Below are 22,644 nucleotides of genomic sequence, written 5' to 3'. Positions count from 1 at the left end.
ATGTCTGAGCGGGGAGAAGCCCCGGCGGCGGCGGCATCGGCGGGTGAGATGCCGGCGAAGAAGCAGAAGCTGAGCAGCGACGAGAACAGTAACCCCGGGGACCTGTCCGGCGACGAGAACGTGAGGCCGGGCCGGGGGGAGGCGGCTGGGGCGGGGGTGGGGTGGGGGGGGTGGGTGTGTGGGCGGTGAAGGCGGGAGCGCGCGGGCGCGCGGCGGCCGCGGGGCCTCGCGCCGGGGGCGGGCGGGAGCGCTGAGGCGGGCGGTGAAGGCGGGGGGGGGGGGCGGCCGCCTGGCGGGCCCCGCTGTGAGGGACCGGCCTCCCTCGGGGGTCCCGCCGCCCGGCCCACCCCGGCGGGAGAGGGGCTGGGGGTGAAGGGGGAGAGGAGGGTGTCAGCCCGCCCGCCTCGGCCCGGTGGCTGTCCCTCGAGCGGGGGGGGGGGGGGGGGGTCGTTGGAGGGAGGCCCCGGTGGGAGAGACCGGCGGGGGCCTGGGGGAGAAACGCTCGCTTCTCCTCCACGTGGGTGAGGGACAATTTGAGGCCCAAACTCTTAAGCGGGGTCTGGCTCGAAGTCTGCTTCAAAATGTCAGACATTCTGTGGTGTTTTTTTTTTTTTTTTTGCTGCCAAACAGCAACGTTTTCCGTCTTTCTTGCAGTTTTGTGTCGTGGGTTTTCGCCGTCGCGTTGCGGAGTAACGTGCAGCATAAATCTGTGCGTGCAGCCTTTTGGTGAATGAGGGAGAGGGGACAGTGCTCCTGAGCCTCTGTCAGCAGAGGAAGGCAGCGGGGGCTGAGGACTAGTCTCTAGGCTAAAATCTAGTGGTCAGAACAAAGGTAACGTGATTGATACAGAATAGCTTTATATTTGGAAGACAAGACTTAATCTAAGCTCTCTAGCAGTCATTTTATGTAGTTATGGGCGTGTGGCGGGGTGTTACTTGGGTGTTAGCTTTATGCAGTGTGTGTTTTTTTCTGGTTAGAGCACTTATCCAGAAAGTGAGGGGTCTGGACCACATCCCCCCCAACCCGTGGAAGTGCTGCGTGTGGGGTGACAGGCGGGTTCGAGGTGCTCTGCACCTCTGCTGCTGCTGATTCTTTTTTACTGCTCAGCAGCACTTGTGAATCCAAGTGGAGTTTGGTGACAAAGGCGCTCAGGTTTGTAGGCTGTCAGTGACCGTGGAGGTGGGCTGACTGGTTACTGAAAATGTGACCTGTCTCAGTGGTGAAAGGACTCCCTTTTCAAGAGTTTGTTGCTAGACTCCAGCACTCCTGAAAAGCAGTGATTCTGCTTCAAAGTTGCTGTAATAGTATTGATTTGGAAAAAGAGTGCGTTTTGTTCCACAAGGATCCTGGATGTAAGTTGGTCAGTTACGGTGTAGTTGCAGATACCTGGTGCAGTCGCATTATACCAGTTACCTGGTGGTCTTATATTGACAATATCTGACTAGTCTTGTGAAGTTTTAGGTCTCTTGCTAGCAAGCACACTTGGGAGACAAGAATTTGGCAAGCTCTGAAATTTCTTGGGGTAAAGGGGAAGAAACGAGAAAACGTACAAATTGTTAGACTCGATTATGGGTATTGGGGGAGGGTTGGCTCTTTTAGGGGTGTAATGTGAAGGGAATGACTCCAGGTTTGGGCAGTTTGCTTACAGGCTTGTGTGTTGTCTTTTCTCCTTTTTCTCCTCTCCATGTCCTGATTTTCAGAGTAGTTGGGCAAAGAAAGACCGATACACCTCTGCCAGCTTCTGATGGTACAGATATGAAACTGGGACAAAGAACAGACGTTTGGTGGGAATTGGGGTATTGATGTTTGTAGCTGACCTTATTCAATATTCCTGATGCAGCTGCATGTTACACTTTATCTCCTCCAGTGACAGGCTGTTGTCTGCCTCTGTCTCCTTTAGTTCAGATCTAGAAATCACATGGCTTTGGCGTGAGTTGTTTTCCCTCCACTGCTCTGATGGGCAGTGAGCAGACTACCTTGCCAGGAGAAAAAAAATATTATTTTATTTTTAACAAGCTGAACTGGCTCATTGAAGCACAGCGTTGCCAGTTTTGATGCAGGTGAAGTTGAAATGCAGGGTGATGCAGGGAATAGAAATGTCCTTTTGAGTAGCATCCTGCAGTCAGGCTGCATATGAAATTGTAGTTTCTTGTCCAAATTGTAGTTAATTGTCCAAAGCTGATCTAAAATTCCTCAGCGACTGGGAGGGTTGTTTTGCACACCCCTTTATTTCAGTTCTCCCCATCCTTCCCTTAGCTCTGGCTGCTGATGGCTGGGGGGCCAGTTGGATTAGTTAGCTGATCAGACAGCAAGCTCGTTCTAGTTTTGATTTTGTTGGTTTTTTTTTTTTAACTTGGCTTTTAGTTGAAGCAAGTCTCTGTAGGAAAGAGCGGGAGGGAGAGGTGAGACTTCCTCTTCTAGTGGCAATGCTGAGTTATTGCAGAACTGTGCTGTGCTTGGTGCTCTGGGGGTGTGCAGAACTCTCAGAATGGTTAGATGCTTGGTGTGGCTAAGCACAATGTTTTTGTACAAACAACCTCCTTCTTCAGCTCTTCAGAATTACTCATTTCATCTACGTCAAACATGTTTTGTAGGGAGAGCGACTTTGTCTTCAGATGTTTTCGTAAGAGCAGCTACCAGTATTCTGGAGAGACTTCACTAGATCACAGTTCATGTCTCTCCCTCTTGGATTAGTCCTCATGTGACTCGAGTTCTGTTTCGAGGAGGAATGCTATTATGTTAGTAATAGACTTAAATACGTGAATCTAAATAACACCAACTCCTAAGAGACCTCTTCTTATGGAGAAGGAAAGTGAAAAGGCCAAGTGCTGCAAAATTAGTTGAGTTTATAGAGCAGTTAATGATACCTTTATGACATTCTATGTAACTTGACTGTTTTCAGGATGATGCTGTTAGTATTGAAAGCGGTACTAACACCGAACGCCCTGATACACCGACAAACACTCCAAATGCACCAGGAAGAAAAAGCTGGGGGAAAGGAAAATGGAAGTCAAAGAAGTGCAAATATTCCTTCAAATGTGTAAATAGCCTAAAGGTAGGTACGTGTAAGCTTCACCCTGGGAATGCTGGGTACTGCTTGCTGGCAGTGACGTTGATGCTGACTGTGAGACAGTGTCAAGGGAGATATTTTTAGATATCTGTGTACAATTATGTTCCGTGCTTATTTGAAGAAAGCCCCTTTTTTATTTGGAGCAGCTGAAGTTTTGAAGAAAAAGGATACTGAGAAGTAGGAAACGGTGGGTAGTGCTGCCGTTAACCCAGTTTTTGTACAGGTTTGCAAAGTTACGTGTGATACGTTGTACTGATGCGTTTCATTGAAGCTGTCATTGCTTGAGACAAAGATGAGAAACTGGATAAACAAATTCAGGTAAAACAAAACCTGTAACAGCTTGATGCAAAGCTCAGAACCTGCACAGGTTTTTCTGCCTGTTGAAATGTATTTTCACAACACAACAATCATGGAGTAGGTGTTTCCTCACACTTACCAGATCAGTTGTTTTCTGTCCTCTGGCAATTGTCACATAGGCTGTATCGTGCAGTTCGGTTAATTTATCGTGAGTGTTGCGATTATGTGTTCCCACCTGATCTAGGTCATGTTTATCTTCTCACATCATACCTGATGGTACCAAGGGATGTGGATTCACGGTCTTTACTCCCTGTTCTTGTGTTTTAGGGTAATATTGTTTTCTTCTGCACTGGTGACAGACTGTGGTGGACTGAATGAATTTTGTTTCTTTTACACTGTCAGGATGTTGTTCTTTCATTCCTCAGCCTTGTGTGGGATATTTATCTGTCAAAAGCTGTAAATGTGCCATCTGATTTGATTTTTATAACATTTCTAAATAAAGGAAGGATTGTGTCTGGAACAAGACAGGAGATTTGTTAAACTTTATATTTAGCTAACGAGAGGATATATGTAGAGCTCCATAGTGCATATTTTCTGCAGAGTTGCCTTAAGAGGTTTTTGTCATTCCCCCACACTTGAGCTGTGCTGATGCAGCTGTTTCTGAACTTTGGCTTCAGACTGCCTCTCTGAAATGCTGGGGTAGCTGAGCGGGAGGGGATGAGAGGTCTGGGACATGGAAGTCTCCTAAATGAGCTTTGGCACTGGAGAAATTGCGTTGCAAAGTTATACTGACAAAATTATCCGGGAACCAGGTTGATCTTAATGTGTTTTTTTAAGTGTAAAAATGACCTGCAGTCCTTTCAGGGCGTAGGAGGAAGGGAAGTTCTTTCATTTTCACCTGGGTAGGCAGCTGTTCCTGTGAATCGCATGAAACGCCCCTGCAGATAGTGCTTTTTGTGGCTTCAAGTCATACTCCAAGCCTGGGCCTTCTGGCACCCAAATGTTTAACAAGTTCTGAGTTTTGCTAAGCTTGTTTGTTTTCTACCTGCAGACAAAATACTCCAAAGGAGTTAGTACTTTTCAGGTGTCTTCTGGGAAAAAAGAACATTCCCTCACACCACCTTCAACCCAGGCCCCACTATAGGGTGACCTAAAAGGCCGCCCGATGAAGTTAAGCAATCCCTGACTCCTGTGGATTTGGATCAGGGCCTGGCAACAGATTCCTGTGCACGTGGAATCAAGCTGTGAGGGAGTAAATGTAGCGTTTCAGCTAAGTGGGGTATTTTTATTATCTTATTTTCCCCATTTCTTTTTGAACTGAAATCAACTAATAATAACAGTGCGTGTTAATACAAAGACTAGGTAGCAGCCAAATTTTAACTACTTCATGTTTAAGGAAACCTCTCCTGTTCCTCCATACTAATTTTGCAGATACTCTGGAGATAAACATTTAACAATTTATTGTTGTATATGGGTTCAGAAAGACACTTGTGGCACTTTGGATATCACATCATATATCCCGTAGTTTTGTATGACTTTGATGCTGTAAGGTGCATATACTGAAATTAATGAAGAGTCAACATGATTTAAAGACATGGAAATGAATTTTAATATTCCTTAGGGATGTAGAAATGACATGGTTTTCTACTTTTCTACTTTTTTTTTTTCCTTCTTATTTTGCTTTTTACTTTTTTTTTTTCCTTAAGAAAACAAAGAAATATGGCCATTACTGTCTGCTTTGAATGTTAAATGGTTATGATTCAGCCTGAAAAACTCAGTGCTTGCTAAATATGCTTTTTAAACACTACTGTGGAAGATATTTTGGGTGAAATTTGAGCATCAGGAAAGCAAAAATATAACTTGGAAAATGACAGGAAATAAAAAGCTGCCTTTTTTTTTTTCTTTTTGCAGTACTAAGTTATTGTAAGGTGAACTGAAAAATCTTTGCTCTCTGTGGGCTGAATGGAAATGTAGTTCATAAATATACAGCTAACAAGTGCACACCCTTGCATCCGTCCACATGTTTTGCTTACAGATCTTCCAGCAAAGAGCCGTGTGTATTCTGCTTTGAGCTGCTGCCTTTAAAACAGCGCTGCTATTTGCCCTACCCTTTGCTCTTGCTTTGGGTGTGGCTCACTGGTTGTTAGCAGTCCCGTGTTGTCTCTCAGCTTCTGCTGGCTGTCCCCTGAGCTGGGATTCAGTAACCAACCACATGCAAGGTTTGAGCTTGGTGTGTACAGGAGAGGTAACTGAAACCCCTGCCAGTTATGGCTTGCTTCCACTTCAGGGAACTGGAAATGCATGTGTGGTCAGTTGGTTCCCTGCTGGCGGTGTGGGTGACAGCATTTTAAATGTGTTCATGTAGTCGCAGGTGATTATTTTTTGTGTTGAAATAGTATTTACTTCACTGCCTTCAGTCTAAAAACAGGTCTGGTCTTATTCTGTGACGGGACCTGAGTTGGCGTTGAGTGAGTAAGGGCAGAACTGACCATTGAGTATTTATTTGTTTGCTTTTGTAACAATTGTACGTCTATCTTCTCCTCTGCCTTCTTTCTCTGGTGCATGAAAAACCTGAGTGCTTTGGGTTTTGTGCCCTTTATTCCTACCAGGGGCAAGATGGCAGTTCACAGTTCTGCTTTTGAACCAGCGTCTGAGTCACCTTCTGTCTGTACAAACCAGAGGTCAGATTTGCATGAGGTGCTTGGCATCTCAGGATAACCGTAATGTGTAGCACCTAAAAGTGTAACGTTTCTAGAAACCTGCTCCATTGTTAAGCACTTGGGAGAAAAATTAGAGCGGGCAAGTACTATCAGCATAGCTGTGTGCTGTCTCTGGACAGTGAGGTTCAAATGGGGTGAGCATAACTTCTTCAGATACCCTCGTGTCTTCCTGCAAGAGCCTCTGCCTGACTCCTTCATCCGTTATGTATGGTCACGTTCTCGAAGGCTGTCGCACTCGATGTAGGGATGTAGTGCAGATGATGTAAGTAGTCTAAAGACACTTGTCCCACAGAGTCATTTTTCCAGGGAAATAGGTTGTCTTTGAAAAAGCTTACTAAATACTTTAGGTACGTACTCAAATCTAGAAATGTAGAAACATACAGCCACTCTGTTGTATTTCTCTACTTGCTGCGTATTGCCTTAGTCACAGCTTATGCTGGAAAAATATCCTGTCTTGCGGGGGAAAAAACATCTTCCTCTTCACTTTTCCCATTTCCCTAAATTTATCAGAAACAGCGTACATGATATTGCAGAAGAACAAGTGCAAAACCTGCTAATATATCTCTGCAATAAAGCAGTGAGAATCCACGCATTTTACGTGTGTTGTCTTCATGCAGTATGTCAGAAGCCCTCAGTATTCCCCAGCATGAGCTCTTTCACACAGAAATTCAAAACCAACTAGTTATTAGTGGAAGTTGTTTTTTTTTTCCCTGAGTATTCTGTATTTGATGTCTCGGCTATTCTGTTCAAGGGAGACTTAAATACATTCAAAAATAAGCCTAGAAAGTAAAATTCAAAACTTTATTGAAAATCGTGGCCTCATGTATGCAATTTTATGGTGTATAGTTTTTCTCATTCTTCATCTCTAATTATACTGTAATGCTTTACAGATGCTGAATACCTGCTGCTTCCTTCTGTCCTGGGGTCACTAATAACCTTTCTACTTTTCCCTTTGCTCATATCCCGTATCCCTCATCACATAAAGCCATTCGTCTGTTCTCTTGTGTTATGATAGGTAATACTTCGAGTTAAGCTTTGAACAATTCTTCTTAATCTGTATTCAGCTTTGAAAGTTGTTACCTCTCTTTAAGAAGTGCGGGAGGGCCTTCATCTCTGAAAGTTTTTCTCCCTCCTTTTTCTAGCTCTTCTAGCTATGTCTGTTAATAACAGATAGTGCCTTTCTCAGTAAAGAATGCTGTTTTCAATTCTTCCAGACTTCCTTACTTTTCTGAGCAGTGTTGGACTCCCTACCCACACCCCCTCCTCGGACTTACTCTTTGGTTCTTGGATAAACCAGAGCTGCCAGGGCTAACGTTTCTGGTGGTGTCTCTGAAGCACTGCCATTTGAAGGCTGCTGAACAGCCATCATGAGACACTTCCTTCCTGCCTGCACTGTCCCAGACAGTCCCCTGTGGGGAGGCACTTTAATGAACATTATTCTTACTGAAAACATCCTGTCAGGACAGGCCAAAATACTGTTATCAATTATTAACAAGCACCACCATATTCATCACAATTCATAAACATATCTGCTTCTTTTTTTTTCTCTATGAAACTGATGTAAGCTGGATAAAAATAATACTTGGCATTTCTCTGCTAACTGTTTTTGAAGGCGGTCTGTAACACTTTGTAGACATGAGCTTTGCAGCAGCATTGTGACATGTTGAGTTCGTCGTGTCTGTGTTAGAGTCGCAAGAACTAACTGTGCTCCAATAGTTAAATGCGGCTCTTCTCCACCCTTATGCCAGTGCAATTCTTCTCTGTCCTAATAATTCTCCTCTGAAGTTCTAAATCCTTGTGTGAAGGTAATTATAATGATGTGAAATGATGTGGCCTTAAATGCAGAGGTTGCCTTGTTGAAAATTGCAAAACAAAGTAGTAGAGCTGCAAATACAGCTCGGGAGTTCTGCCAGCTTCTGGCTGTAACTGTGAGACAACAGGTCTTCACTTTTAAAAAGCTTGGGGGGAGAAGAAAGGGGGGGGGGGGGTGTGTGTGTCAAAATAGACCTTTAACCTCCCTTGAGACAGCCAAGTCAAAATGCGATGTTAGAAAACTGTTGTTTTTAACTGTTCTCTATCTGAAATTATACTGGATCTGAACGCGGTAGTTTGAGGAGGAAAACATATCAATTAAATGGTTTACCACCACAGCTGTATTTCACAGAAATAACATGCCTGTGGATTTTATTTTTTTTCTCTCTGATCTTACTTTACATCTGCAGGAGGACCATGGTCAGCCTTTGTTTGGAGTCCAGTTTAACTGGCACAGTAAAGAAGGTGATCCTCTCGTTTTTGCCACTGTAGGCAGCAACAGAGTGAGTAATCTGTTTTTAACCATAAAGCTGTTCCGTGTGGTTCTGCTTGCACTTTTTTTCCAACCAGTCCCTTTACCTGTGCTTAGTATGGACACAGGATACTTCATATAGGAAGTTGTATTTCTGAGGTCTGTAGCGTCTGTTATCTGGGAGAGTTGCATTCCCTGGGTTGTGTTATGAAGTTGTGTGTTAGCTATTTGGGAATTAGCCTATCTAGTAAATAATAAAAAAAATATCTCAGTAATCTGAACATGGGATAAGGAAGAAAGGTGCATAAATGTATCTTCTCACTTAAATTACTCTTCTTAGATGTTGTTGTTTCCAAAAGGGCATATGCTGTAAAATGGGATGATGCCAGGCAGCTCAGTAACTAAATTGATGACCTATGTGCAGTGAATTTATAGGCTTTTTCTGAATGAGGATCTCTGTCATTTCAGTCTTGAAAATAACTCCTGAAGTGCATTCTGTTCAAGTGTTGTGGCTAAACAAGAAGCCTTTCATTTGCAGGTTTGTTCCACCTGGCAGTTACCAGAAGTGCTAAACTGATTAAACAAGGTGTCAGTGGCTCATTAAAACACCAAGTCATGTTAGAGATGGTGTGGTGGGATGACCCTGGCTGGATGCCAGGTGCCCACCAAAGCTGCTCTATTGTTCCCCTCCTCAGCTGGACGGGGAGAGAAAATACAACAGGCTTGTGGATTGAGATAAGGACAGGGAGACACCACCCAGCAATTACCATTACAGGCAAATCAGACTCAACTGGGGGAATTTAGTTTAATTTATTACTAATAAAATCAGAGTACAATAATGAGAAAAAACCCCTAAATCTTAAACCCCCTTCCCCCCACCCCTACCTTCTTCCCAGGCTCAACTTCACTCCTGATTTCTCTACCTCCTTCCCCCGAGGGGGGGTGGCGAATGGGACCTGTGGTCAGTTCATCACATGTTGTCTCTGCTGCTCCTTGCTCCTCAGGGGGAGGAGGACTCGCACTCTTCCCCTGCTCCAGCGTGGGGTCCCTCCCATGGGAGCCAGTCCTCCATGAACTTCTCCAGCATGAGTCCTTCCTGTGGGCTACAGTTCTTCATGAACTGCTCCAGTGTGCGTCCACCCCAGGGTCACAACTCCTGCCAGCAAACCTGCTCCAGCCTGGGCTCCTCTCTCCATGGGGCCACAGGTCCTGCCAGGAGCCTGCTCCAACATGGGCTTCCCACGGGGTCACAGCCTCCTTTGGGCATCCACCTGCTCTGGCGTGGGGTCTTCCACAGGGTGCAGGCAGATATCTGGTCCACCATAGACCTCCATGCACTGCAGGGGCACAGCCTGCCTCACCGTGGTCTTCACCACGGGCCGCAGGGGAATCTCTGCTCTGTTGCCTGGAGCACCTCCTCCCCCTCCTTCTTCGCTAACCTTGGTGTCTGCAGAGTTGTTTCTCTCACATATTCTCACTCCCCTCTCTGACTGCAGTTGCTGTTGCGCAACTTTTTTTCCCCTCCTTAAATATGTTATCCCAGAGACGCTACCACCGTCGCTGGTGGGCTCAGCTTTGGCCAGTGGTGGGTCCATCTCGTAGCCAGCTGGCATTGGTTCTGTCAAACATAGGGGAAGCTTCTGGCAGCTTCTCACAGAAGCCCCCCCTGCAGCCCCCCTGCTACCAAACCCTTGCCATGCAAACCCAATACAGATGGCTGCAGTAAATAATTACAAGTAGAGTTTAATCTTACTAAGACAATTCAAATATTAAATTTAAATATCTAGGAAGGACTGCTGACAAGTCCTGGACTGGTGCTTTACTCAAACTGCTCTGAGCGTTCTTTTATCAAACCATTTCCACCTGTTGGAAACAAACAGATGATGGATGCGATCTAAACCAGAAAGGCACACTACCTCTCCCCATCGGGAAGACAATATACAGGTGCATGTGATTTCCTTCTGAAATATCACAAGTAAGCAGCAATCTCTCCCACTTTTTTTTTTTTATCTCCAGGTTACTTTATATGAATGTCATTCCCAAGGTGAAATCCGTCTGTTGCAGTCCTATGTGGATGCTGATGTATCCTTTTACCTTAAAAAGCCGCTTGTTTGCGTCCTGTTTATCAAAAATGAAGAGGCTTTGTAGGAAAAAGCATATGAAGGGTTTGTCTGTGATTTAATACTTTGCTCATGTGGCACATTCCTTATGTTGGGTCCAAGCCTTACCTCTTTCCCACATCCTAGAGTCCCTCCTATTGAAAAAATACTAAAAAACGCAAGACTCGTGGACCAAAATATTTGAAAGCTGTTTCTCCATCAGTTTAGTCTTCCCAACACTAATATTTGCGTCCTGTTTCACATTCACTGCTTTACAGTGGTCTCCGTTTCCCTGTGAATTGGAACTGGGTTTAAAGCCTGAGAATTACGTTTTACGCTCTGAAGTGGGGATACCTTGCGTGGATCATTTGCAGTACACAAGTCGGTAACTTGTGAACTCAGTCGTGATACATCCTTGTTTTATTCCCAGTCTTCGGATATTTTGGGGAAAGAGATTGAAAAGTGATGCCGAGAGAGGGAAGGCGTACCTTGTGTATTATGGACCTGGCATCTGTAGAAAAGGCGATGTTGCTTGTATCTGCAGATGTGTAATCAAATATGTATCTTTTGGTTCTTGGGTCCAGCAGAGGCTCCTGCACACTTGCATAAAATAGCAACAAGTTCACTTAAAAAACCAAACCAAAACAAAAACCAACACGTTTTTTTTTTTTTTTTTAAAAAAAAATCTCCTGTTTCTTATGTGTTCCTTAACGTGAGACGTTGTAGGCAGATGAAAATTTCTATACCTGTGCGTGGACATATGATAGCAATACAAGCCATCCTCTGCTGGCTGTGGCGGGCTCCAGGGGTATTATTAGGATAATTAATCCTATTACAATGCAGTGCATAAAGGTGAGTGCTCCAAACGTTGAGATACAGCTTGTGTTTCAGTAAGGCATGAAACTTATGTCTTCTAAATACATGTAAACATGAGGGGAAATGATAACTTGGTCTCTGAATTCTATCCCAGCACTACGTGGGCCATGGGAATGCAATCAATGAACTGAAATTCCACCCAAGAGATCCAAATCTCCTTTTATCTGTAAGCAAAGGTGAGGAAAAAACCCTCTTTTGTCTCTGTATAAATCAGGATACTTTGGATTGGATTTTGGTCTTGAAAATGGCCAAAACCTCCCTGATTTTTTTTGTGAATGGCACTGAGCAAGTTTACCTTGAAAGTCCAGAGCAAATCTTGCTCTTTTCTGGCTCTATATCCTGTACCTATTAAATCCATGGCCTACAATAAACATAACTCCCCCTGTGGTGCAAAGGGATTGGGAACAGTGCTGCTTTTAGGGAAGAAGAAACACGAGCACTGGGGTTGCTCTTTCCTTTCTACAGTCGAGTTAAAATGTTTTCAGTTGTTGAATCCTGTTGCCATCTAGTGGGGATGTCTCCATGTCGCAGGCAGCATTCAGCACCTGTTCACGGGGAAAACTTGGATTCTCTGCCGCTCAGGAGCAGCTCTGACTTTAACTGGACTTTGTGTAAAGGGCCCATCAGTGAAGGGAGAGGCGAGGTTTTGGTATGATGTCTTACGGGCTGGTCCAGAACACCTAAACAGTCACAACTTCCTCATCTGGCCTGTTTAGCTCAGTAAGGGCATACTTGATCTGGCACAAGAGCAAGCCTTCAGGAGCGCTCGAGTTGGAAATGTTCACGTAAGGGGACTTTTGACTTGAGCATATTTGGTGTTACTGATGAAGCTACGTGAGAATAGGAGTTGGGAACCTCTCTGATTCTTGCAGCTGTCAAGTTTGTGCTGTGGGTCTGTAACATCGAATTTCTTGAGTTCTGTATATTTTTTAGGTTCTGTCTTTTTTTTTTTTTTAAGTAATATTTTGACATCAGCCATGGGACAAGTTTTAATGTGCAGTTTCTGGACCAGGTACTATCTTGGAGAAGGCATGAGGCAGGAGAATACTGGGGTCTTAGGGCTGCCGGGCTGAGATGAGTAGAAAGAGGAAAATATTTGGGACTGTGTGGCCTTCCAGTTGGTGTTGCTGTCATTCAGTGCAGTGGATTTGTGGAATTTGTGGAATTACAGTAGAGGTTCCCATTTCCAAATGGGAAATACAGTAGAGGTTCTTCATTAGAAACTGTTAAAACTTTCTTTAAATGGTGGGTTAGTCTGATGGATTTTGGAATACATATTGTTTATAGAAACAGTTTCTCCCATCCCTACAGTCGGTGGTTCATAAAGAATAATACTTTAAAGGTTAAAAAAATGAAAATCAAAACTTCTCTGAATGCTGATGTAAGAATGGCTGAAAGGAATTCTAGCATTTTTTGATATTATTTTTGAGAGAAGACTGAATATAAGCATACTTGTCCAAGCTCAGACTCTTCATTGCTTTTTAGATGATCTGAAGTTCCGAGTGTATTTTTTGCGAGAAGCTGTCCCTAGGGGAGGGGGGTGGGCACACTTTCTCAATGACAGAATTGCTTTAACAGTAGTTCAGCTGTAATGGCAATTTTAGTTAATGCAGTCCCGTTGTTTCTTGTAAGTGAAGAAGAATGAAGTGCCTTTTTGATGTTTACATGAACACCTGTTATTGAAAGTAGTTAAGCTGAAATATATTTTTCATATGTACATATAAAAAGCAGCATGTAATTTTATTTGTTCTTTATAGATCATGCATTGAGACTGTGGAACATCCAGACAGACACGCTGGTTGCAATATTTGGAGGAGTAGAAGGGCACAGGGATGAGGTGTTAAGTGCAGTAAGTGGAAGCCTGTGGGGCAGTGATTTAGATTTACAAAGGGTAGTAAGCCTACGATATGCAACTTCTTATCCTCTTGTGCACTGTTTTGATATTGTACCTACTTTACAAAAACCTGAAGTGCATAAATACTGCTTTAAGGGGATAGACAAGTTTAAATCTAAGGTGGTTTGAGTGATCTGGCCACCTCTCAATATACAGGACAGGTGTTCACTTTCTGTGTCTTTCAGTAGCTAGTTTTCTCACAGTGCAGCCTAAAGAGAGCTCAGTGGGGCTAGAAAGAGTAAAAAGTTTTCACGATGGTCCCACTGTTGAAGTTCTTGAGGTCTTACCAAGCCAAAGCAGCAAGAACACATAAGCCTTGAGAGACGTGCTAGTGAAGGAAAGTTATTTCAGGTGAGTTGTGCTGCTTTTCAGTGGCTGTGAACAGACACTGGTGCCCAGCAAATACCAACTAGAACAGCTGACTTCTAATATGCTGCTCATAAGAACTGTTGTGTGACCTGAAAGGTGAGGGGCGCACCTGTATTATTCTCTTGTGGTTGAAAAGAGTCATCACCCATGTCGTAGCCCTGGAATTCTGCCAGAGTTGCTCCATAAAATGAAACCTAGGGAATTTACTGAGGGGAGAGCACTAGCAGTAGATTCATTGTCTGTCAGTGCTGTTGAACATGCCTCTCTTTCTTGAGAGAGAGTAAATACACTTATTAAGATGCTGTGCTGCTTTGCAGTGAGCAGGATTAAGTTGTTAGTATTTTTCTATTTGAAATACGCAGTTCTGTTGCATTGTCTGTGCAGAAAATGCTGTTTTGATGGAAATGATGGAATAAAATCTGAGTCGTTGTAACGCAGCTTAGGCTGGGGGTGCTCAAAATTGTTTCATATACATAGGATTATGATCTTCTTGGTGAAAAAATCATGTCCTGTGGGATGGATCACTCTCTGAAACTCTGGAGAATTAATTCCAAGAGAATGATAAATGCCATCAAAGAGTCTTATGAGTACAACCCAAATAAAACCAACAGGTACGTAGTCTTCGTCTTCTTGGCTGTCTTTGCAAAACATGAATGTTCTCATCAATGGCCCAGGTTAAATCCTGTCCAAACTGGGAGTTCTTGGGGATGGTTGGTGACCTGGGGATTGTGCTGGACACTGAATCTCTCTAGAAGATGTGCCTTACTGATGTTTGCTTCTGTAGAATTTTATTGAATTCAGATTCAAAGTCCTCAAACCTTTGTTTTTAAATATCTTAATTATTTCTTACCTGCTTGAGTAGAAAAGATCTGGAATTATTATCTTACCATTCTTAATTAAAGCTTGTATTTCATTGTGTTTCAAGATGTCAATGGCTTTTCTTCCTCTCACCGCACAATTTCTAGGAGGGAATCTGATCCGTGTAATTAAATGTAGCAAATAGTTGTATATTGGGTAGTTCTTGCTAATTGTTGTGTCTGTCATTTGACTTTAGGGCAGGGACAAAACTGGTTACGTAGTAGTGACCTTAGTCTTCCTCATTCTCTGATCTGACCTCAGGTATGAGTAGATTGTCAAGTAAACATAGCAATTACATACATAATAGATAAATCCTCCTCTATGAAGTTCCTCAACTTCTTAATCTTAACTTCCAGTTAAACCATTAAGAGAACTAAAGAGTCCAAAACACACTGAAACATGTTCAGCAATGAGACTAGCTGTGAAAATACCCTCGCTTTTTTTGGTAACGTTACCAAATAGTAAATGATGCTTTTTAGCATGCTTTTTTTAAAATGATGATTTTTTTTATTATCATTATTATTATAGTGTGTATTTCTATTTAACAATTCAGATATTGCAGAAGCAGCATCAGGAAAACTGAGATTTAATTGGTTCTTGAAGTATTTGGCAACAGGAGCTCTCTCCAGCATCTGAAGGAGTGGGTTTGCTCACCACTGTCTCTGCACAGCCATGTACATGGGAAACTGGTCATTTCATTAGGAATGAGGATGAAAACAGGGACTGTTCCCATTCTTGTTTAAAAAAAACCCAAACCCATACAAAATCTACTTCGTTATAAAACTGTTAAAGACAGGCTTGTGCATTTGACATATAAGAGATGTTAAAACTGGCCATTAAAAATTGTGCTTCTGTTTCTCTGAACCTCACTTGGCAATTTTCTCCACAGGCCTTTTATTTCCCAGAAAATTCACTTTCCTGACTTTTCTACGAGAGACATACATAGAAACTATGTTGACTGTGTACGATGGTTGGGAGATTTAATTCTTTCCAAGGTAACGTTGCAGGTTTTTTTCAGCTACCTTACTCTTACTTGCTTGTTTTGAGGATCCTAATAGAAGTTTTGCTAGCGTTTAGGTCTTAGGCTAAATTGCTGTGCTGTGTCAAATGATTTTACGGCGTGTATCGTGAATTTCTGTCAACTGTGAGGGTGTGTGGATCAGCAGCTGGTACTGAAAAAGTAGAATTACTACTACAGCTCTACCTCTGCTGAAAGTACAGGGATAGCAGCTACCCAGAACCTGCATGGAATGTACAGAAGGAGAATGTGTAGACACTGGTGAGGGTTCCTGCTGCTAAAGGGAGAAAAGAGGGTTCCCATCATGGAGTAGCTTTGACCAATGTGGTGTGTCCAGTAGCGCATTGGCTTGCAGATATTAAACTGGGTGGTCCAGCTGCCTTGTGGCCAGAAATCGGTGCGTGCATGGTCCTGTTGGTTGAAGGGGTTGGGTGAACAGTCCTCAAATCAAGGTTAACTTAAACTGCTCGTGGAAGTGTGTCTGAGCACACCTGGCTGACTTCCCCTGAAGTGGGCGAGGGAGGTTCCTGCAGTCCCGTTAGCGGGCAAAGCTGCGAGGGCAGCCGGCTCCCAGCGCCGGGCAGCGACGTGTTGCTGGTGGTGTGGCTGTGATCTAAGGACAGAGGTGAGGTTTTCAGTTGTACTTTTTTTTTCATGTCATTGGGGAAGCTGTGAGATGAAATGTTTGGTTATACTTGTCGTTAGAGTCAATGTGCAGTATAAATTGTAAATACAGGTGATTTTTCTTTTTTATTGTTTCCCCCCAGTCTTGTGAAAATGCCATTGTGTGCTGGAAACCTGGCAAAATGGAAGACGATATAGATAAAATCAAGCCCAGTGAGTCAAATGTGACCATACTTGGGAGATTTGATTACAGCCAGTGTGACATATGGTACATGAGGTTTTCAATGGATTTCTGGCAAAAGGTATGCGTGAGCTTTGACCTTGCCGTATTTGAAGGTGCATAACTTTTCCTTGATTCCGTATTTGCAGGCGTAGGAAGTCTTGGTTCATGGGATGTGATGTTTGAGAAGCAGAATGATTTGCTGCAAGGGGCTTTATATGAAGTTGGACGAGCTCCAGATTCTTCATTCTGGGTTCTTCCTGGTGGAAAAAGTTCCACCAAATAAATACTTATTTTCCATCAAGGGTGTGTTTACTGTTATCTTCTCCCCCCATCTGCAGAGATGGATAATAAAGTGGAAGAAAGGAGACAAATTCTATGCCTCCATCAAACTCCTTAAGTCATTCATGTTCAAACATCCACACACAACTTATCAGCTGTAGTGCCTTCATAAAATTCTGACTTCCATTTTTTGAGATAGTGTTTTAAAACTTCTGTATCCTCTGCTTTCCTTTAAAGATGCTTGCTCTGGGCAATCAGGTTGGCAAACTTTATGTCTGGGATTTAGAAATAGAGGATCCTCATAAAGCCAAGTGAGTACTTCCTTTTTTTAACTTTATTTTTGTTAAGACGGGGAATTTGGGGTACTTTCTGTTTTCCTTTGATAACTATAGATCTGCTTTAACAGTGGTGGTCACTTTCCACTTTAACTACCAGGTAAATAAACATTCTGAGCCCCTGAAGGTTAACACTTAGTATTTTTTATATTACAGTAGTGCCAAGAGGCCCCAATCAGATTGTGCCGAGTACCATTGTAGGCACAGTAAAAGACAATTCGGTCCTCAAAGAGCTTACAAACTAATTAGGTGGAAAATTTACAAAGCAGTTAAGAGAAGATGTGGGTGTAGCACATGACAGAGGAGAAATAGGTGAAAGGACTAGAGTAATGAGAGTGTAAAGGTTGTGAGCACAATGTGGAGAAAACAGTACGGCTTTCCACTGCCTCACCTGTGTGCCCACAAAATTTACAGCATGTCTTCTCTAGAAACATACAAATACCTATAAATAAATTTAAAATATATATAAATATACACTTTGTATATAAAATGCATATACACTACGTATATAGATAATATGTGCATTATATTTGTATATACACTATGCAGTGAATTGTATGTACTTACATGTATTTTATACAGAGAGGGCGGGGGGGAGAGAGAGGGGCGGCTGAGGGAACTGGGGTTGTTCAGCCTGGACAAGAGGAGGCTGAAGGGAGACCTGGTCGCTCTCTACAGATACCTGAAAGGAGGCTGTAGTGAGGTGGGGGTTGGTCTCTTCTCCCAAGGAACAAGCGGTAGGACGAGAGGAAATGGCCTCAGGTTGTGCCAGGGGAGGTTTAGATTGGGCATGAGGAAAAATTTCTTCCCCGAAAGGGCTGCCCAGCCCTGGACCGGGCTGCCCAGGGAGGTGCTGGAGTCACATTTGAAAGAACGTGTAGTTGTGGCGCTTCAGGACATGGTTTAGTGGGCATGGTGGTGTGGGGTTGATGGTTGGACTTGATGATCTCGGAGGTCTTTTCCAACCTAATGATTCTATAATCTATATAAATACATATGTGCGTGTATATATATATATACACATGTATGTATACATAAAAGTACAGATTTCCTAAAAATGCTGCAGTCTTGAATCACCCGATTACGATACTGCATTCTAGCCACATCGATAGTGAAGTCCGAACCCCTCTGAATCGATAGAATTTCAGTCAGCACTTCAGTGACAACTGGGTGGCTGAGAAATGGCGGTGGGTGAACAGGAATTTCCTGCTTTCCCAGGTCCACATTAGGAATACAAGATACACCATGAAGGGCATCATCCTGCTGCCCTTCAGTTCCTCCTAGGTCACAGAAGTGAGAGGCTGATGAAACAGCGCTCCGTAATGTAGGAGCAAGTGCAGATTTAACGTTGCAGCTGAATAATTTTCTTTTATTTATAGGTGTACGACTCTTACTCACCCTAAATGTGTTGCTGCCATTCGACAAACCAGTTTTAGCAGGGATAGTAGTATCCTTATAGCTGTGTGTGATGATGCCAGTATCTGGCGCTGGGACAGACTACGATAAATTACTTTTTCTTAATTCAAAGTAGAAAATATATTTTCAAATTATAATATAGTCTGTTAACTCGCTAGTACGGTAGATGCATTTAGTGTAGACTTTCTCAAAGGTTCGGCAGGCTGGAGCTGAACTTAGTGATGTTTACATTCTGTGTATTGTTCTGCTTGAAATTGCTGCTTTTAATAAAAAGAAGTATTTTTGTAAAGTTTTCTGAATTGTCCATTTTAATTATTTCCCACCATGACTTTTCACCTGTGGCCCATGAAACTGCTTTGCGTACAGCCGTCACACAGATACACAGGGACTTGCTAGAGATTTGGTATGGGTATGCTTGGAGCTGTATTTGTGTCTTTTTGACTGAAAACCTAAAGAAGTTACTGAATATTATCCAGGGACCACACAAAGGAGATACTACATTTAGCATATGGTATAAATACCTGTTAAATCACTGCTAAAAATATGTTGAACTCGTTCCTTAGGTTAGGTGCCCATTGAAATTGATCCCGTTTTAATAATCTCAAATTGGGATGTGCATTTCACCATTTCTGTTACTGATTAGGGGAAAAATCTTTACTGGCTGGTGGTTTGTGTGTGGGGTTTTTTGTTTGTTTGTTTGTTTGTTTGTTTTTTTTTTCCATGTGGATCATGTTGCTTTACTGTTTGGAGTCAGGAATCAGTTTAGTTACTGTGATTATCTTAAATCAAAGTCAGTTACTGGAAATACATTTTAATTGCCTCTATTGTCAGTATCCCCAAATAGCCTCCCCAATGTTCTACCCGAATTATAAAATCAACACTATTTCATATGGGTTTAAAATAGGTACAGTTAATAAAAATGGAAGGGGAAAAATGGGTGAGATGGGGGAGATCATGAACAGTGACAACCTGTGTTCAAGACGCTTGTGTCTCTCTTGCCAGCGTGTGGCTGAAGTGTCGGTGTTGCTGTCCTGGCGGCGGTCCGGGCCGTTGCACAGCAGCTCTGTGCACCTGAACGAGGCAGAAGGTGAATAACACTCACTGAAGCCGAACCATTTACATCCTTTTTTCCTACCGTGCTCTTTTTATCCTCTGCCATCCCACACTACTTGAAAAGAACGTGTTAAGATACTCGATAAACAGAAGCCCGCTACCGTTGGTAACATAGTGCCTTTTTGATCAGCAGGTTAAGTCAGGTAGTCCTGTCTGCCACTGACTTCTTAAGTGCGTATCTGCCTTTTGTCTTTCAGGATATTGCATTTTCCTGTTGGTTACAGTTTGGGAAGCTTGTAAGCGCTCTGTTCAGATAACCTACCTGGTCAGTTTGACTAAGCCAGTTGTGGTTTGTGTCCTTGGGAGTCCAGAACTGGCAAGTAGTTGTCAAGTCTTAGTCTGTGATACATGATTTCCCCCCTGCCTTTTTTTTTTTTCTCTAAATCTTTGTCCTTCCCACTGGGGAGGCACGGGAGTACCGTTGTAGCACGGGTCTGTCCGAACAATTGAGCTGCATTCTGGACCTTCTTTTTCTTGCACGAGCCAAGTGGGCAGCATGGTGGTTCTCAGACGGAGTGCCCTTGACTGGCTGGTCACTGGGACACCATCAGGAAGGCCAGTGTGAAACCACAGCGTCAAGCAGAGCCCGGTACCAGCCCGAGTGCTGGAGGGAGGAGACTGAAATACCTGGGGAGTTGAGCACCAGTCAGCTGACGAGGGAGATGGGTGAGACTGGGGGTTTGGAGGCGGTTGTTAACCTCCAGTTCTACAGAACTGCTGGCACAGCACGAACCAGCGTTTATGCGACAGCACCGGCCCGTGTCCCTCGTTCTGTGGAACGGGTGTGGGGTTGGCAGAGTCTGAAAAATAGCGGGGGTGGGGGCACGTGGTTGGGAGAGCGCGCCCAAAAGTCCGTGGGAGTGCTCAGGCTTCCTCCAGCCATCAAGGAGAGAGCTTTGGTCAGATGAGCTGAACTGCAGTGAGAACGCTCGGTGGGAGGCTGGTACCGTTCAGCCTTTGGGAATGCTGTACGGTAGCGTGCCACGGGGCTAGGGCTGCTGGGGTTTCCCGTGTCCAGGGCTGAGAGTGAACTGGGAAGCACAAAAGCTGTTGGGATTTTTCGGCCATGGTTGGTTTTTTTGGCCTGTAAGGAAGTGGTACGTTCTGGCGACTGAGCTGCTCTGCTTCAGAGGAAGGAAAGGAAGGGTGGTGCTTGGCTAGAGAGGGGCCTAACGCCATCAGGGTCAGCTTTCACTTATGTCTCAACGTACGAATGTGCTGAAAACTTCTTTTCAAGAGCAGACAAATGCTCCAGGAGGTTTGCCCTGAGAAACCTGGATGGAGCTGAGACCAGATTCAAGGTGTTAAGGAACTAGAGAGTGTGAACTTGCAAAAGTCAAGCTGGAGCAAGCCCCGGGGGGGGTGGGGGTGTGTGTGGAAATCTCCTTTACTACAATCAGCCGCATCTGCTTTTAGGATTAATAGTATCTTGAAAATACAGCACAAGGGAAAACAAATCCTCATCAACGTTCAGATCTGTGAGGCCCAAGTGAACATGAAAGTTGTGCATATATTTCATTAGGGTGTTTTCTTCCTGGAGTTGCCTTGTTTAGACTTAAAAAAAGGGGAAAACGTAATTAATGTTATTGTGCATCTTCTGGAAGATAGATACAAAGCTAGTAGAGTTAGAATCATTGCAAAAGAATTTAAAGGGGAGTTTAATATTCTCCGAAACCTTTAACCTTTTAGTATATACTTTTGTGTAACGTGCCTTGAGAGCGCCAGTGCTTAAGTTCTTTAGCAAAAGAAGCGTGGTTTGAACCCCTAGTATTGGAGAATCCTACCAAAAATATCCTGAAAGACATTAACGTGTGTTTCTCCCCACTGTCTGCAAGCCAGCTGGAGTTCTGTTCTTTGACAAACACTTTCCTCAAGTCCTTCTGTTTCCCACCTCGGCAGAAGGCGGCGGGGGGAGCGGTAAAGTCAGGCTCTGCCTGGCTCCCCTCTCCCTGATTGAGCGCTGCGGTCCAGCCAGGAAGCTGTTTGAGGAGGCTGCAGGCGTTACAGAGCTGCGCGGGGGGAACTCTGCCTGGAGGGTACAATACAATTTGAGAGCTGCTGTTTCCTTCAGCTACTGCACACCGAGTAGCTCTCTGAAGACATTAATCTTTCATCCCTCCATTAAAAAAAAAATAAGCTGGAGAGAAGGGGTACCTGGAGGTCCTTGTCTTTCTCCCCCAACTTTCAGAGACTTAGAAGCTGGCTAAACGATTGGCTTGGACTACAAGCCTGATTTTTAAGCAGATTTTGCCCAGAGTCAGCAAGGAAAGTTGTAGCATAGCTGGAGGTACAAAACAGGTTCCTGATGGTTAAATCAGTGGTTCAGTTAGAAGAGTCTCTCAGAGGCCAAGGCCCTGTTTGCGGGGGTTTTACTCCATCTGGTGGTGACTGAAGAAAAAAAAAAAATCCTGCCACAAGGCAATTTTAAATTCGGTTCTTCTTGAGGCTTCTAACGTTAAGCCAAAGAATTTCATGCAAATATGGATTGAATTTGCCCTTCCTAGTACACATAGGAGTGCATGTTTTCTGGGTGCGTTTCATGCTCATGTTTCACCAGTGATGGTGTTGGGGAGCTCTGGTTCCATGGCTGAAAGAAAGAAATATACTTCTGCAAGTGCTGCGGGGAAGGCTTAGCTGTCAGCATGAGCTGCGTGCCACAAAAATGTTTGGTTCACTTCATTATTGTAACTCTTAAAACTACAAAAAACCCCTCTGCATCATTAGAATTTTGACTGCTTTTCATGAAATTTCACAGCTGTTTCAGCACAAACCAGGAGCAGTACATGCACTTGTTGCTGCCTCTGTTCTTTTCAATTTGCCTCTGGCTGGGGCAAGGAGGTGAGGGCAGACCCGGACTCAGCCCTTGTGAAAAGAATCCCCACTGACTGTTCATGTTGACTTGGAAAGAAAAATGATTGGGAAAATGTCCCGAAATGGAGGGAAATAAATCAATCAATGTCATGGTTATGAGTCTGGCAGCCTACTGACCAGAAAGCTGGTTTGCTTTGGTTTAAGGGGTTTTCCATTTAAGAGACCTGAACTCCTAGTAGCAAGAAAGTGGGAACAGCACAAGGGAAAAAAAATACTCTATAAATGTAGGAGGATTGTTACAAGATAATTTAAATTACACAGAGGTGGTTGTTATTACAGGCATTACTTCTCTGGAAGT

The 22,644-nt window shown here is 43.7% G+C and overlaps 1 protein-coding gene across 8 annotated transcripts; it reads left to right on the top strand.

The window, feature by feature from the left end:
* EED (embryonic ectoderm development) lies at positions 1–18,655 on the top strand. Of its 8 annotated transcripts, XM_086475722.1 has the most exons (12): positions 1–120; positions 2,903–3,055; positions 8,310–8,402; positions 10,388–10,453; positions 11,197–11,322; positions 11,441–11,522; positions 13,104–13,195; positions 14,087–14,220; positions 15,357–15,462; positions 16,253–16,411; positions 16,849–16,922; positions 18,326–18,655. In XM_086475722.1, the coding sequence occupies exons 1-12, from the start codon at positions 1–3 to the stop codon at positions 18,450–18,452; spliced, it is 1,332 nt and encodes a 443-aa protein (XP_086331848.1). In that variant the 3' UTR covers positions 18,453–18,655. The 8 variants fall into 8 exon arrangements, with proteins under 8 accessions (XP_086331848.1, XP_086331863.1, XP_086331856.1 ...); XM_086475737.1 differs by lacking the exon at positions 8,310–8,402; XM_086475730.1 differs by lacking the exon at positions 10,388–10,453.
* Positions 18,656–22,644: the final 3,989 nt, after the last annotated feature.

Source organism: Leptosomus discolor, chromosome 1 (assembly GCF_034619465.1).
Source record: "Leptosomus discolor isolate bLepDis1 chromosome 1, bLepDis1.hap2, whole genome shotgun sequence".
Taxonomy (NCBI): domain Eukaryota; kingdom Metazoa; phylum Chordata; class Aves; order Leptosomiformes; family Leptosomidae; genus Leptosomus; species Leptosomus discolor.
Note: the sequence above shows the minus strand (reverse complement) of the source record. Positions and strands in the feature narration are given on the sequence as shown.